The 15,280-nt window shown below is 32.1% G+C and overlaps 1 protein-coding gene across 2 annotated transcripts in view; it reads right to left on the reverse strand.

The window, feature by feature from the left end:
* The window catches only part of EXOC5 (exocyst complex component 5), a 50,022-nt gene that overhangs the window by 13,236 nt on the left and 21,506 nt on the right, over positions 1-15,280 (reverse strand). For both annotated transcript variants that reach the window (XR_012073637.1, XM_006199738.4), the window contains exons 5-13: positions 13,737-13,801; positions 12,659-12,687; positions 11,373-11,482; positions 10,017-10,061; positions 9,766-9,906; positions 8,351-8,433; positions 7,179-7,388; positions 5,675-5,822; positions 1,440-1,548 (exon numbers count right to left, since the gene is read on the reverse strand). Coding sequence is in view for 1 of the 2 variants with exons in the window: in XM_006199738.4 (XP_006199800.1) it covers positions 1,440-1,548; positions 5,675-5,822; positions 7,179-7,388; positions 8,351-8,433; positions 9,766-9,906; positions 10,017-10,061; positions 11,373-11,482; positions 12,659-12,687; positions 13,737-13,801 (940 nt within the window). In the remaining variant the exon portion in view is untranslated. The remainder of the gene's footprint in view (positions 1-1,439; positions 1,549-5,674; positions 5,823-7,178; positions 7,389-8,350; positions 8,434-9,765; positions 9,907-10,016; positions 10,062-11,372; positions 11,483-12,658; positions 12,688-13,736; positions 13,802-15,280) is intronic.

Genomic DNA, 15,280 nt, shown 5'->3' on the forward strand with positions numbered 1-15,280 from the left:
CTACCTCCTATTACTATTCTCCATTCCTTACTCATTTTTTTTTAATTCATTGTGCTTACTAGTCATTTGTCTATCTTTTCCACAAGAATGTAAGTTCCGTGAGTACAAGAATAGGCACTTAGTAAGTATGTGTAGAAAAAATGAATTCTGGTGAGTGAGAACAACATTAACAGATGAAAGTTTCATTGTAACAAGTGCTGTGAAAAAAAATTAATTCAATGATGAAATAATGAGTAACTAGGCTGGGAGAGAAGGGTCGCTTAAGTTAGGTCAACCAGCAAAAGCCTCTCTAAAAAGGTGGCACCTTAGTTAATTTTAAGATCAGAAGATTGAAAAGCCAGACATGGAAAGAGCTGAAGGAAAAGGACTGTGGGGGAGGGAAACACCAAGCACAAAGAGCCTGATTGGGTTAAAAGAATGAGGGCCAAAGTGGCTGGGGTAGTGACAGGAAATGCAATATGAGATGAGGATGAATATATAAGAGGATGCCAGATCAAAAGCCATGCTTTTGTAAAGAGTTTGTTGTTGTTTTTCCCCAAAGAGTAATTGGAAGCCACTAAAGGGTCTTAAGTAAGAAAATTTAAGACCCTTAGATTTATAACATGACTGTTACACAGAGTCAGTTATCTGGAGAGGCAAGAGCATACAAAGAGACCAGTCAGAAGTGGAAAGAGATGATGATGTTTAAATCAGGGTGGCATCAGCGGAGTTGGAAAAAAGTAGATGAATTTGAGCTAAGTTTGGAATACAGACAGGATGTGCTGATAGACTGGACATCAGGTTTGATAAAAAGATGAATTATGGCAACTCCTGGGTTTGGGACTTCAGCAAATACTAAAGCCTTTTAAAGGGAAGAATGGGAGAGGAAGAGGTCTAGGTGGAAGATAAAGAATTTCATTTGGGATATATTAAATTTGAAATGCACACAGAACAGGTGAGAGGTTAAGGGGGCAAATGGATCAATGGGTCTGAAATTTAGGGAAGAAATCATTATTATTCTATGAATACCAGTAAACCCAAAAGACCAAAAGTGAAAGAAAAAAAATTTTATGAACCTATTCCTTTCCAAGTTTATTTTGAAAGATTTTTCTTTTTAAATCTTACATGACTCAATTGCCTCAACCAGAATTGCCATCAGATTCATTTCCACCGCCTTGACATTTCATAACTTACAGCATTGTACACTACATTCTGCCATACACTGTAGTGACTTAGTAGCTTATCCTGCCCTGTTCAATGTAAGCAATATGAAAATTGTCTTTGTTTAGCTTTCAGCATCTGACAAATCCTTGCATTACAGAAGCTCAAAAAGCATTTCACTGCACTGAACTGATTTTTGACACATCAAGTTGAATATATATAAAACATTATGCATACAGTTTAACCAAATAGGATCAAAGGAATTTAACACAAAGTATAACACAAACAAATATACTCACCAGCAAGTCCTGTTTCCAAGGCATAATCAATATGCTCAATACATAAAAATTCCACAAGAATGGTAAAAATTCTAAAGGCATTCCTTGGTAAATCGGAAGGATCAGAGAGCTTTAAAAACAAAAAACTTCAGTTTACCTTTAAAAAAAGGCAACTTTTTTTTTAAGCAATCAACTTTGTATAAGACATAATCAGTATTCAGCTATCAAAATAATAACTTAAACCTCTTTCGCACCATGCCAAATGCCTTTATCATATACATATAGTTACAATGCTCCATATTTGTCTACAACTCTCCTGGCTTAGACTGAATCAATGTTTTTCTGACCTGGAATGCAATCCATTAGTGGACTTTGACAAGAAAAAAAGAGAGAAGAGAGAACCAATAGAAAATAAAGTCTAATGTACACATTAAAACCAATGTAGTCTCCCTGAAATACATAAAACATTACACACACACATATACATATAATAAATGCACACTCGACGGCCACGTAAAGTGTATTTCTTATAGTGGGACAGGGTCAAAGAAGTTTGAGAGCCACCAACTAACTGAACAAAGGCTATTCTAGCAAAACTTAAAACAAAAAAGATCCTTTATTTATTGGAGGGTGGGGGTGGGGAAATCAATAATGGATGCACTAAAATATATAACAGGCTCACATCCCACCTTCATCACTTCTTGGCTGAGTGAACCCTTGAGATGTTATATAACCCCCCAAGCCTCAACTTCTTCATCTGCAAGGTAGGAATAATATTAATAGTATTTACATCCTAGCCTTGATGTGAGCATAAAATATGAAAATGCATCTAAAGCATTTTTAGCATGGTGTTTGACACATAATAGGTTCACAGCAATAAATGTTCATTTTGATGTTAATGTTGCTGTTGCTGATTAATTACTCAGTAAAAGAATTATTAGTAGTTATGCTGAGAAAAATAAATCTCTCTTAAAAAGTTAGAAAATCACTCCTCAACTTCTTACATCTGCTTCCTATATTATTTATCAATTGATTGTTGACTATATGTAGCCTCTATTCATGCACTCTCTCAGAGTAGTTATCTGATATACACAGCTGCGGGTTGAAGTGTATAACCCACTTTAAATCCCCTAAATCTCCACTGATTATAAATACTAATTTGGTTTTATTCAATTCCCTTCCTGGTCTTCTTAATACCACCCGAACCTTTACTCTTCATCAGTCTCTCTACCACAACCCTCACACCCCTTCTTTTGCTCACTGATGCTTAACAGATGCCCTTAACAAGCCACAAAGAATAAATTTAATTTTTCACATTCGTCTTTACATCCAAACATGAATGCATGATTGATAAAAAAGGTAGACTGAAAACTGGCAAGGATACAGAAGACACGAACATCAATTTCAATCAACTGGGCCTAACTGACATTTATAGAATACACAATCCAAAAACATCAGGATATATATTCTCTTAAAGTATTCATAAAACATTCACCAAGATGGATCGTATTTGAGCTAAAAAACAAGTTTAGAAAAATTTTAAATGGATTCACATCATACAAAGTATGTCCTCCAATCATAAGAGAATCAAATTTGAATCAATAACAGAAAGATATCTAAAAAATCCCCTAATATCTGAAAATGAAATAACACACTTCTAAACCACTCTTGGGCCAAAAGAAATCAAAAAGGAAATTTAAAAGATTCTGAACTGAATAAAAATAAACACAGCTAATTAAAATTTGTGGTATGCAGCTAAAGCAGTATCTTAAAGGGAAATTTATAAGACTAAATGCCTATATTAGAAAATAAGAAAGGTCTCTAATCAATGACCTCAGTTTCCATCTTAGAAAAACTAGAAAAAGAGGGGTAAATTAAACTCAAGTAAGCAGAAGGAAAAGAAGTAACAAAGAGTAGAAATCAATGAAATACAAATAGAAAAACAGAAAAATCACTAATACCAAAAGCCAATTTTCTGAGAAAGTCAATAAAACAGATAAACTTCTAGCCAGAATAACCAAAAAAAGATACATATTATCAATATCAAGAATGAATAGGTGATATCACTATAGATTGCATAGATATTAAAAGGATAAGGCAATACCATGAACAACTTAATCCCAATAAATTCAACAATTCTTAAAAGACACAAACCACCAAAGCTCACTTAAAAAGAAACAGATAAATAGCTCTGTATCTACTAAAGAAGTTGAATCTGTAGTTAAAAACTCTCACCAAAAAAAAACTGCAGGCCCAAATGACTACACTGGTGAATTCTATCAAACATTTAAGGAAGATATAATACCAATTTTACACAAACTCTTCCAGAAAATTGAAGAGGAAGGAATACTTTCCAACTCATTCTATGAGGCCCATTACCCTGATACAGAAACTACACTAAGACATTAAAAGGAAAAGAAAAAATATGTATAAGTCAATATCCCTCAAGAACACAACCACAAAAATCCTTAACAAAGTTTAGCAAACCTAATCCAACAATATACAAATAGTAGATGAAAAGATGCTCAACATCACAAATCATCAGAGAAACACAAATCAAAACCATAATGAGATTATCACCTCATACCTCATACAGAATGTCTGTTATCAAAAAATCTACAAACAACAAATGTTGGAAAGGATGTGGAGAAAAGGGAACCCTACTACAATGTTAGTAGGTATGTAAATTGGTACAGTCATTATAGAAAACAGTATGTGGGTTCCTGAAAAAACTAAAAAGAGAAGTACCATATGATCCAGCAGTTCTACTTCTGGGTATATATCCAAAAACAAAAACACTAACTCAAAAAGATATATGCACCCCAATATTCATAACAGCCTTATTTATAATTGCCAAGATTTGGAAACAAACTAAGTGTCCTTCAACAGATGATTGGATAAAGAAGATGTGGTATATATATATTTGCCTGAGAAGACAGATCCCAAAAATTATTGCTGTGTGTGTGTGTGTGTGTGTGTGTGCGTGCGCGCAATGGAATACTACCCAGCCACAAAAAAGAATGAAAATTTGTTATCTGCAGCAATATGGATGACCTTGGAGGGATTATGCTAAGTGAAATAAATCAGACAGACACTTATACATGGAATCTAAAAAAATACAATAAACTAATGAATATAACAAAAAAGAAGCAGAATCATAGATACAGAAAATTAGTGGTTACAGGGCTGGGGAGAAATATAGGGGTGAGCGAGTGGGAGGTACAAACTACTAGGTGTAAAACAGGCTCAGGTATGTACTGCACAACATGTGGAATATATCCAATATTTTGTAATAACTGTAAATGGAAAGCATCTTTTTAAAATTGAATAAATTACTTTTAAAATAAAAAAAAGAAAACTGGAAACAGAAAGAAAGAAAATATAAGAAGAAATCTTTGTGACATTAGGTTAGGCAAAGATTCTTTAAATATGATACCAAAAATATCACCTGTAACAGAAAAGTGTTAAATTGGGTATCATCAAAATTAAGAATTTCTATTCTCTGAAATACTCTTTAGATATGGAAAAGACAAGTCACAGACCAAAAGAAAATGTTTGCAAATCACTTATCTGATAAATGAATTTTAAATAGATACAGAACTATCAAAAAATGAGAAAACAGACAACTCAATTTTTAAAAATGCACACAAAATACACCAAATAATATATACATGGATGGCAAATAAACACATGAAAAGATGCTCATCACTAGTCATTGAGAAAATGCAAACTAAAACCATAATAAGGTATCAATACATACCCTATCAGACTGTCTAAAATTAAAAAGACTGATCATATCAAATGTTGGAAATCATGTGGAACAAATGGAACTCTTTCACACAATGCTGGTGGGAATGTTAAATTAAACCACAACTTTGGAAAACAGTTTGGCAGTTTCTTAAAAAGAATTACCATACGACATCGTATCGTTACTCAGCATATACCCTGGAGAAATTAAAACATACGTCTGTTTCATGAATTTTCACAGCACCTTCATTTGTAATAGTCAAACACTGGAGCCAATCTAAACTGCCATCAATAGGTAAGTTTGATATGCTCAACTTTAAAACTTATATTAAAATATACTTCTAAATAATTTTAAAATAATTCTGTTCCCCAAAACAAAAATCCTATTTTTTTAACTATAATAAATAGCTATTTCTAACCAGAGAGCAGAGTTACACCTTAGTGTAAACAAGGCAAAAATTAAAATATACAACCATATAGAAATTAAATAAATTTACAATTACTCTTACCCTATGACATCTTTCAAAGGCTTGTTTGGTTTCTTGTAAAAGATTAACCACCACTTCTTGGGATAGGAAAGTCTCCCCATGAGTATCGATACTTGGTCCCAGTGGTAAATTGGTACGTTGTCTAATTCTCTCTTTTAAATCTTGAATACTAGTGCATCATACCAACAAATGAAAAAAGAACACTTTACTATGCATAGATTTCAATTTCAAGTACTCTCAAACTTAGTATACATGAACTAAGGAAAAAAAAAAAGACAGAAAAATGGACCAATAGCCAGGAGACCAAAAATTCTAATTTCAATAAGTAGTTCTGTAAAGTGAAGCAAGCATTCTCTAAACAGAAGACTTTCATTGGAAGAAAATGAGTAGATTTGAAGTTACGATCTCTAAAGTCTCTTTCAGCTCTACAATTCTGACTCAACAGCCAAAATGCCTTGTTTGGTTTCCTTAGGAAGTGAGCTTTTCCAAATAAGTTAATATTCCAAATAACTAAATGGTCCTCATTAAAACAATGTAAAATTTTAAGCCTTTGTAAATATACTAACCATTTAAATATACTGCATATTTCCTCATTAGTATTAACAAGATATATTCTATTCTATATAATTCAGCTTTTCTCAATGACTGAGGGTCATTAAGGACATTTATTATCTTTAGGTATCTTTAGGCTCAATTTTTTTGCTCCTGGAAATATACAGCTCCAGAGTGTGAACTAATTTTTTAAAAAATTATGATTGTTCTCTAGTTTTTCTCCTTCTTTACTTGCTGCTGCCTTTCAAATTTCACTTCTCATTCCTAATTATAATGTATCTATGATCATTATTTAGTATACAAAAAGCTGGGAAACAAGAAACTGATTTGGGTATATATGTATGCGAACTGTCAACTCTGATTTTATGGCACCACAGAAGTCATTCTGCTTCATCCTAGAATCTACCAAGTTCCAGATAGCTGAGTTCTGGATAACTGAGCTGTCACCAATTCTTACAGCAAATTATTTTCTTCTAGTATGTGAGTAAATGTAGGCTTTAATGTATTAATTAAATAACTGTATGCCTAAGTCATTAAAAAGCTCAGGGTACCAAAACTGGGAACTGTCTATTTGCTGTTTTTTTTTTTTTACACCACACCTGCAACAGCAGCAAGAAAATGATGTACTTCCTAGTTAATAATTTGGAATAATTTACTCAGTCTGAAAGAAGGAAGGGAAGGTAGGAAAGGGAGGGGGAGAGGAGGGAAGGGGGGAGAAGAAGGGGAAGGAAGGAACGATCTACAGAACCCTTTATGGTGCTGGTATTCTGCTTTACATTTTAATCATGTTATGTTAGATCATTTCAAGATTTGGCTCAAGATACAGGATTTGATGAAGAGTGTAAACAAACTGAATTAAAAAAATTCTTCAGAGAAAATTCTAATGACTATCAATATTTCACAAGACTGTCCAAACGTAATAAAGTTTTAAATATCTTTAGTTTTAACTATAACATTTAAGAAAAACACTTACCCTCCTGTGCCAATGGATCTCTTTTGATGGTTTTTTGAATCATAATAGCGCTGTAGGATCATAGCACTTCTGCTTTTCAAATATCCAGTCTCCACCTCAATGTAGTTCTCCAAATAGGAAATGAAAATGGACTTGATAAGCTTAGACAAGAAAGTCTGTTTATCAGTACCTAAGTTAAATTCCATCAACTTGCTGGAAAGATTTGTGGTTCTTTTCATGGGAAAGGAGGAAAAAAAGATTAATGTATACTTTAGGTATAGTAACAATGTTAAGGAATAATTACTTTTACAACGTGACTTTTTAATAACTTATGTTAAAACACTATTTTTTAAACCTTGGGAAGTTACCTAGGATGCAGAAATTAGCTCTACAGGGTGATATATATTAACTAGACTGGATATTACAAACCACATTATGGTTCTAAAAACTGCCATAAACTCCTAGAGATGACTTAGGAAACTGAGGCAACCAACTAGTCTAGAAATGGCAACAGTGGCAGAACAGCTTCACGTATGCCATTCATGACGTGGAATCCAAGTCAAAAATACTGAGAAGTATACCTAGACTATCCTTCAGTTTTCTGTTTCTTATTGTTGAAGACAGGCTCACAATAGTGCTGTTGTTGAGATGGACTTATTGATTACAGTTACTTTTGAAAACCTTCCTCTCAAAATGATGACACTGAAGAGTAGTTGTAACAGTTAGAAAAACACTCCATATGAAGCTTCTATGAGGTATAACACTGCCGTTTACAAAAGCACTGGACAAATTCTCACATCAGACTTAACTCTGAAATTGTCATTTGTTAAGAATTTGTCACTCCCTTTTTCAATTTCTAAAGTTTTAACCACAAATAAATGCAATTATACTCGTTCTTAAAGAAAAAAAAATTAAATAGTGAATTAGCTTACAATTAAAATCAGAAAAAAAATTCCTGAGTGTCAGTTTAAACAAGGTTTTATGTTTCATTAAAGTACATTAATATAAAGCACAATATTCAATTTCTTAAGTTAACAGATTAAGAATGCTGGTTGCATACAACACTATACAGCCACGTATTTAATGCTAAAAGGTATATTGCTCTCTGACAAACTAATTCAAAAACACCTGAATACTCTGATTTTCTATTTGGAAAAAAAAAAAGAAAATGTTATTTTCTACTAAAAATGTACCTTGTATATAAATCATAGAGATTTTTGAGATACTGCTCTGCATCGGACTTTCTACATTCTTCTAACTGGTCTTTCACAAAACTCTGAAATAAAAAATCAACATTCTGTCAATTGAGTAAATATTAAATTATATAGTCAGTATTTTTTTTACTAGAATTATTCCACATTCTTTAACTGTTCTGACTTAAAATCCAATGGAAAAGGTAATACATAGAAAACAGATCAACATCAACTTATCAAACTGTACATCTTAAAAAGATAATTTTATTACACAGAAAGGATACTTCAAGAAACTGACTTAAAACAAACTTTTTAAAAAGCCACCATCTCTCTCTAATTTTCACTGTTAATTGTGACCATTGGTGTACTGAGAATTCGTGTTTGTACTGTAAAAACGAATTCATACTACTTATGGTCACCTGGAATGTTCTAAATTCTTATTATTGATGGTATCTTACATTAGACTATCGTATACTCTGCTAGTAGAAAATAAAAATTTGTGGATTCACACAAGAGAGAAAAAGAAAACAGACCAATATAAAAAAAATAAGAAAATGTTTTTAATTTTTACTGTTTATCGTATTTACTTGTACATTCACATAAGTGTTGGGAATAAGCATTAAGAATTTCAAAATATCTTTTCTTTTGAAACTGGCCTATCCTGCCTCATGAAGAACATTGGAAAAAAAGAAAAAGAATCCCAAAACAAAACCTGAGGCTACACTGATATAGCCAATTCCTTAAAGTAGCGTTTCCCAAACTGTAGTCTGGGTAACACTGGCATCCCTTGAGACATTAACAGGCATTATTACTCTAAAGTTAGGAAATGCTGTACATCACACCTCCACTTCTAGAGAGTCACAATACATATTAGTATCTGTAAAGCCTATTAAATGTCATGTACTGTTTTAAAAGCAAACATTTATTTAATGTTGCTCCATTGACCAGTAAACAAACTTTAGGAAATGTTGACTTAAAGCACAGAGCTATGGAAGTCAAGGTTGTAAATGGAATTCCTGTGTTTTTTCATTTCAGGCTAGTATCATATTATAAAAAAATTCTACAGATTAAGCTTGCAACTTGTGTACAATTTCACAAATACTATCTATTTGTCAAGGTAAGAATGCAATAAAAATCAAATTCTGAGGCTACCCTACCACAACCTGTTACTACTACTACTACTGATACACAAATTTCACACACTCTGATGATATTTAGTGATTAGCACCTTTTTTCTTGGTGAACAACAAAAAAAATTTTTTTAAGCATGACACTGTCATTCCTTTCCCTAACACTGAATAAGTGGATTATTATTCCTAAGGGTATTACACAAGTAAATTAAATTTTAAAAAACTTAAAACAAAGAAAAAAATCACATATTACCTTAAGAACTACTTAGTCATTTTTTAAATTACCTGTAGTTTGAGTTCAAATATATTTTGAATAAGTTTAGCCAGTACTGTTTCTGGATTACTAAAGATATCTCCAACTTGTTTGTTCACCCGTTGACAGAGTATTGCTGCATCTTCAAATATATCATTTCTTAAGTAAGCACCCTAAACAACAGAAGAATTTTACATAATGAATATATAATTTTTGAATCTTTTTAAAAACACAAATTAGCATAAAATAAAATAAAATCCAATAAAGTACACTGTTATGTTACCTCCTGGCACTGCTTTATATAAACATCAACGCAATGGGAGTAACCCTATGAAGAAGAAAGAAATACTTATTACTGTTCTAGTTCAATAATAATAACAACAACAACAACAGTCTCAATAAAAGAGACTATTATACGTAATAAAGCTATGTCTATGCTCCAGTAAATGGCCAATAGTAATTAATAGTGTTGGATTTAAGTAAAATTAATTGTAGAAATCCAATAACCAAAAAAAGAAAAAAAAGAAAAGAAAAAAACCTAGTAACCTAATATAGGTATCTTTAGTTGCTTTATGAAACCGATCAGCTGGGTCATATCCTTATAGGACTTTAGACTGAAAGAAGAAAACTGAGGTATAATTGAGTTCTTTACAGTCATTTTACCCTACAATCACCTAGCCATCTTCTTCAACTTCAAAACATGTGCACGTGCACATAAACAAGCACAGATTCAAGGACTTAAGAAAAGGTTTTGTGTATATATATCTCCTTCTTTCCTCTCTTGGACTCAAAGCATCTGCCTTTCCTTTCAAGAATCTGGACAGAGATGTATTTAACTGGCATTCTGGAAATTTACTTTTAAAATCAAATCCATTTTAATAGAATGTGTTTAAACAAAATAAGCTATCATAATAAGCTCACTATAATGAGATCTTTGCCTATTAACAAAATGATACACAAAAGCAGGTAAGAAATACGAAGTACACTATTATCTCAAGAGCCATTCTATTCAATATTCACTCAGATATGTTACTTAAATGAAAGGTCCAGAAAACAGCTTCTATTTCCTTATTTTGATATAAAGAAACAGACCAAAGGAGCACTATTTCTTTCAGCACTTTTTGCAGAAATACACTGTCATACACGAAGTCGCCTGCTAATTCAAATTCCAGGAAAAGTTTCATACTACAGTATTCCTTTGTATTACTACCTGAGAGCCTCTGAATTTAACTCTTTACTAGTTATATTCCATCTACTCTCTGGTTCCTGTAATCCAACAGATACTTAATGTCAAGCCATCTTGCTTCTGACTTATAAAATGTTTGCCTAAAACAAAAAAATATATTAAATACCAAGGAGGCAGATAATATGATTTTCTATGTCAAACTATATGAAAATTCAGTGATAAAATATTAGTATTATTGAATATAAGATCCTTATTTAAGTAATATTAAATATCTAAAATTTAACACCATTTCTGGAGAGACACAAAACGTACATTAAAATCATCCCAAACAATGAAAATTACCACTATGATATACTCATACAACAGAGGAAAATCAGAGGCTATAATATACAGAATTCATATAATATCCACATTATTAAAGACTAATCTGCATTTTTAATTTTTACTATTTACCTTAAAATGAAGTAAAACTGCTGCTACTTCTCTCATTCTGGAGATTTCACCTCGTCTTTGAGCACTGGTAAACTCTTGAATAAGTTGGCATTCTAAATCATGGTATTTGCCTAAAAATAGAAAGTCATTCAGCTACAATGAGACAGATAAGATATCAAAGATAAGTATATGAATTATTTACAAAAATAATGAGTATGGATCTAACCTTCTTTTGAAAGAATTGCAAAAACCATATGAGATTACAGGCAGTGGTTCTAAACCCTAGAACATACTGTGGTAATATAAAGCTATATTTTTAAGACAAAAATGTCTTTCCAAATGGTATAAAAGGTGAGCCTCTATAGTCTAACTGCCATTTACTACCGTTATGTAAAAAAGCAGTTGACTGGGGAAAACCTTCTGGATACCATTTCTAATAGCAAGAGATAGGTCAAATTTTAAACCTGAAACTATGGAAAGAGTGGGGAGAACTATGAAACTATTCACTAGAGTTCAGATAGATGCTTCTACCATGAACAGTGGTGGACTCAACACCAAATTACATCTTAAGACAACAAGTGGTATTTGATTCACTACATTCCTGAGGATACTACAGTACACTTTTGGGAAAATAGGTGGTCTTTGAACTTCTATGCAATCGCCTCCCAAACAGTGACTAAGACTACCATGTGAGACTGCAAATATAGTGGCTTTTCCAAAAATCTAGAATGATCTGCTTAAAATATAATCCAAAGATTGGTAAGTATTAAACTAATCATGCAATGCTCATGAGCTTAGTTTTAAGAAAAAAAGAAATTACAGTATAATGAAAAAGAATATGTATAACTGAATCCCTGTGCTGTATACCAGAAACTATACAACACTGTAAATTAAAAGAATCAATAATAAAAATAAAGAAAAATAAACAGAACAAACAAAAAAAGAAACTACATTAGAAATATATGCATGACTACAATCTTCAAGATACATTATTAAATTAAAAACACAAGATATCAAGCTATTTGTATAGTATGCCCCCAATTATTTTAAAATAAATGGGAACAGTAGAACTAAATTCTACACATACATACATGATTTATGTCCTATGCTTGTACAGCCACAGAATACTCTGGAAGAATACCCAAGAAACTGATAACAGTTGTTTCAAGGAAGAGGAATCAAAACTCAGGGATGAGGTAGGAGGATGACACTGTCCCACTACCTCTCTTTTTAAATTATTTTTTTTCTTTTATACAAGTAATTTTATTGCCTATTCAAAACCGTTAAATAAATAGAATTCCACTTACTTGCAATTTTGGATTTTACTTCTGAAAATCTGAAAGGAAAAAAACCAATGAGGTTCATTAGTTGTGGGAGAAAAAGAGGGAATAAAATAAAAACTGAGTTAAAGAGGCGTTTCCTGTAAGTGACATTAAAAATGATTACTCGTAATGCTGGGCAAGTATGACATTATTTTAAAAGCTAAATGATAGATGATTATTACACTAATCCATTATGATGATACAAAGGAGAATAAAATTAAGATATTTTGGAGGTAGGGAATTCACTTTCACTCTGTGTTTGGGATATAATGGTCAAGATTGAAGTATAGCAATACATTTATATTCTATCTGTACCTTGGGATCTTCAAGTACTAGCAAAAAAATAATATATATTGTCTGTTTTAAAGGAAGACTTTTTTTCAGATACTCAAATGGGTGAACCACTATTAACAAGATTTTATTAAAGAATGTGACATTCCACGGACTAAAGGAAATCATGAAAGAATTTCCTTCTCAATGAAGTTTCTTTTAGGATGAAACCATTAATAGCTGACTCATCAATGGCTCAAGGGCCTTGCATCTAAAGCAGAGGTTATTAACCGGAAGTCCCTAGGAAGAAGCCTCTGGATGGGTTAAAGGGTCTAAAACTCCATGAAATTTATACAACAGTCTGTGTACCTAAATTCTTTTTTAAAGAAACTGCATAGGTTTCACCAGCTTTTTTCAAAGGTTCAAAAGCTTAAGAACTCTCATCAAGAGACAGAAGAAAGCAGCTCAAGAGTTCCATGTTTAAATGTTCTCTGTCTCTTCCCACCCTATTTATCAAAATTCAAAAAATGAAAATGCAAAATCTCACTCTAGTCAATTTCAAAATTCTCCATTATTTTTTTCAAAAGAAAAACAAAGGATTGAAATTATTTCAAGATACATCATTAAATTAATGAGAGCTTATTTTTTCAATCAACTACATACTGAATCTTGTAGAAAGGCAGTGTTCAATAAGTTCTTATTGAATTAATAAGCAAAATCATACAGGCAACAGTACAATTTTATACTACAAATTACACCATATACCCAATTAGCTCTTGAAAAATAAACTTACCTATCAAAAGGTAACTCTTGGGCGATAAGGTGCAACTTCTGAATGATATCTGCTGCCTCCTTTATCTATTAAAAAAATAAAAGCAATAATTAAAAAAATCCTTATACATGTCAAAAAATCATTTTATATTTGAAGATAGTAACATACTCCTCCTATGTATACCCATAGACCCTCACCCAAATAATTTTCTTTTAAAAAACACGACAAATAAAATCTTGTGAACAACAGAAATACATCCGGGGTATCACCAAGGAGTCAATAAAATATAAACATTTGTCTTTATGATACTGAAATCTTGTGATTTTATAGTGCCACAATTTCTTCTCAATGAAACCTGCAGTTCAAGTTTACCCTGAAAAAATTCAAATCATCAATTGCTGAAAGCAAGTTTAAGATCTTCTGAGTCTATGAGAGGATAAACAAGATTTACAAAAATAATTCAGACCACACTGCTGCACAAATTCCACTTTAAGTGACTAAAATAACAAAAATGTCTGTCATTTAATGAACATATTAAGTTATAAAACTTGTCCTGAAAGTAAAGTTTAATATGAAGTCTCTTCAATGAAATATGGTACCGAAATGTGTTACTTATTCAAGTTGTGAAACTAAATGATTAAGGCAAGGGGTCTAAAATTTTTTAAATGCAGATACTTATGCTTATTCACACTAATGTATAGGGGAGTCACATAATGCTTAATTTTTTAAAACACATTTCAAGTAAGTACTGAGTATATTTTGGCACATCTTCAGTAAATGATTTTATGGTCATTAACTTTCTTCTACACTAAAAAAGAGAGACTCTTACAAACATGAAGAAAGATCTGAGAACATTAACATAGATCTTTCTGAGTATTCAGTGAAGTCTGGCAAGCAACTATGGAAAACAAAAGCAGGGCCAAACAACATCGTTGTTGCCAAATGATAGTGAATATAGATAGCATTTCTGCTTCAGTTATCTCTTCTCTCCTAGTTAGCATGTCACTGTCATTTTCAGTTACCAAACACTCACTCTATCCTGTTGCATGTGGCCACAGATACCACTGTATCACTTTTCAACATGCCATTTAGTTATACTAGCAATGCCCATCCTTTTCTCCTCACCAATATCCCCCTTCAGAAAGAACCTGCTTGGTACATGCCTTATGCTTCCATCAGGAGTTTGTTCTTCTTTAAGAGACAGAAGTCCTCATTATGCAGTGTTTATATTCACTTAATGTAGTAAGAAGCACAGCGATGAATAACACTTGATTTTATGGAATTTCCACGTATTGTAAAAACTGTTTCAAGCAAAAGTATCTCTTAAGTCATCCATCAGTTAAAATATACTGTGAGTACAAAAGCTTTCAAAACTACAATCTAGTAATTTGCTGTTATTGGTGTTAGGGTGAAGTGAGAGACTACCCATGCTAACAGTATTAAAGATAATCAGGGCCATCAGGCATTATCTACATGAAGAACAATAAGCTGTGATTCTAAGGAAAAAACAACTAACATACTTCACAATGACAGAGGTAAGAGGGAATATACACTATGGACATGAA

This window comes from Vicugna pacos, chromosome 6 (genome assembly GCF_048564905.1).
Source record: "Vicugna pacos chromosome 6, VicPac4, whole genome shotgun sequence".
Classification (NCBI taxonomy): domain Eukaryota; kingdom Metazoa; phylum Chordata; class Mammalia; order Artiodactyla; family Camelidae; genus Vicugna; species Vicugna pacos.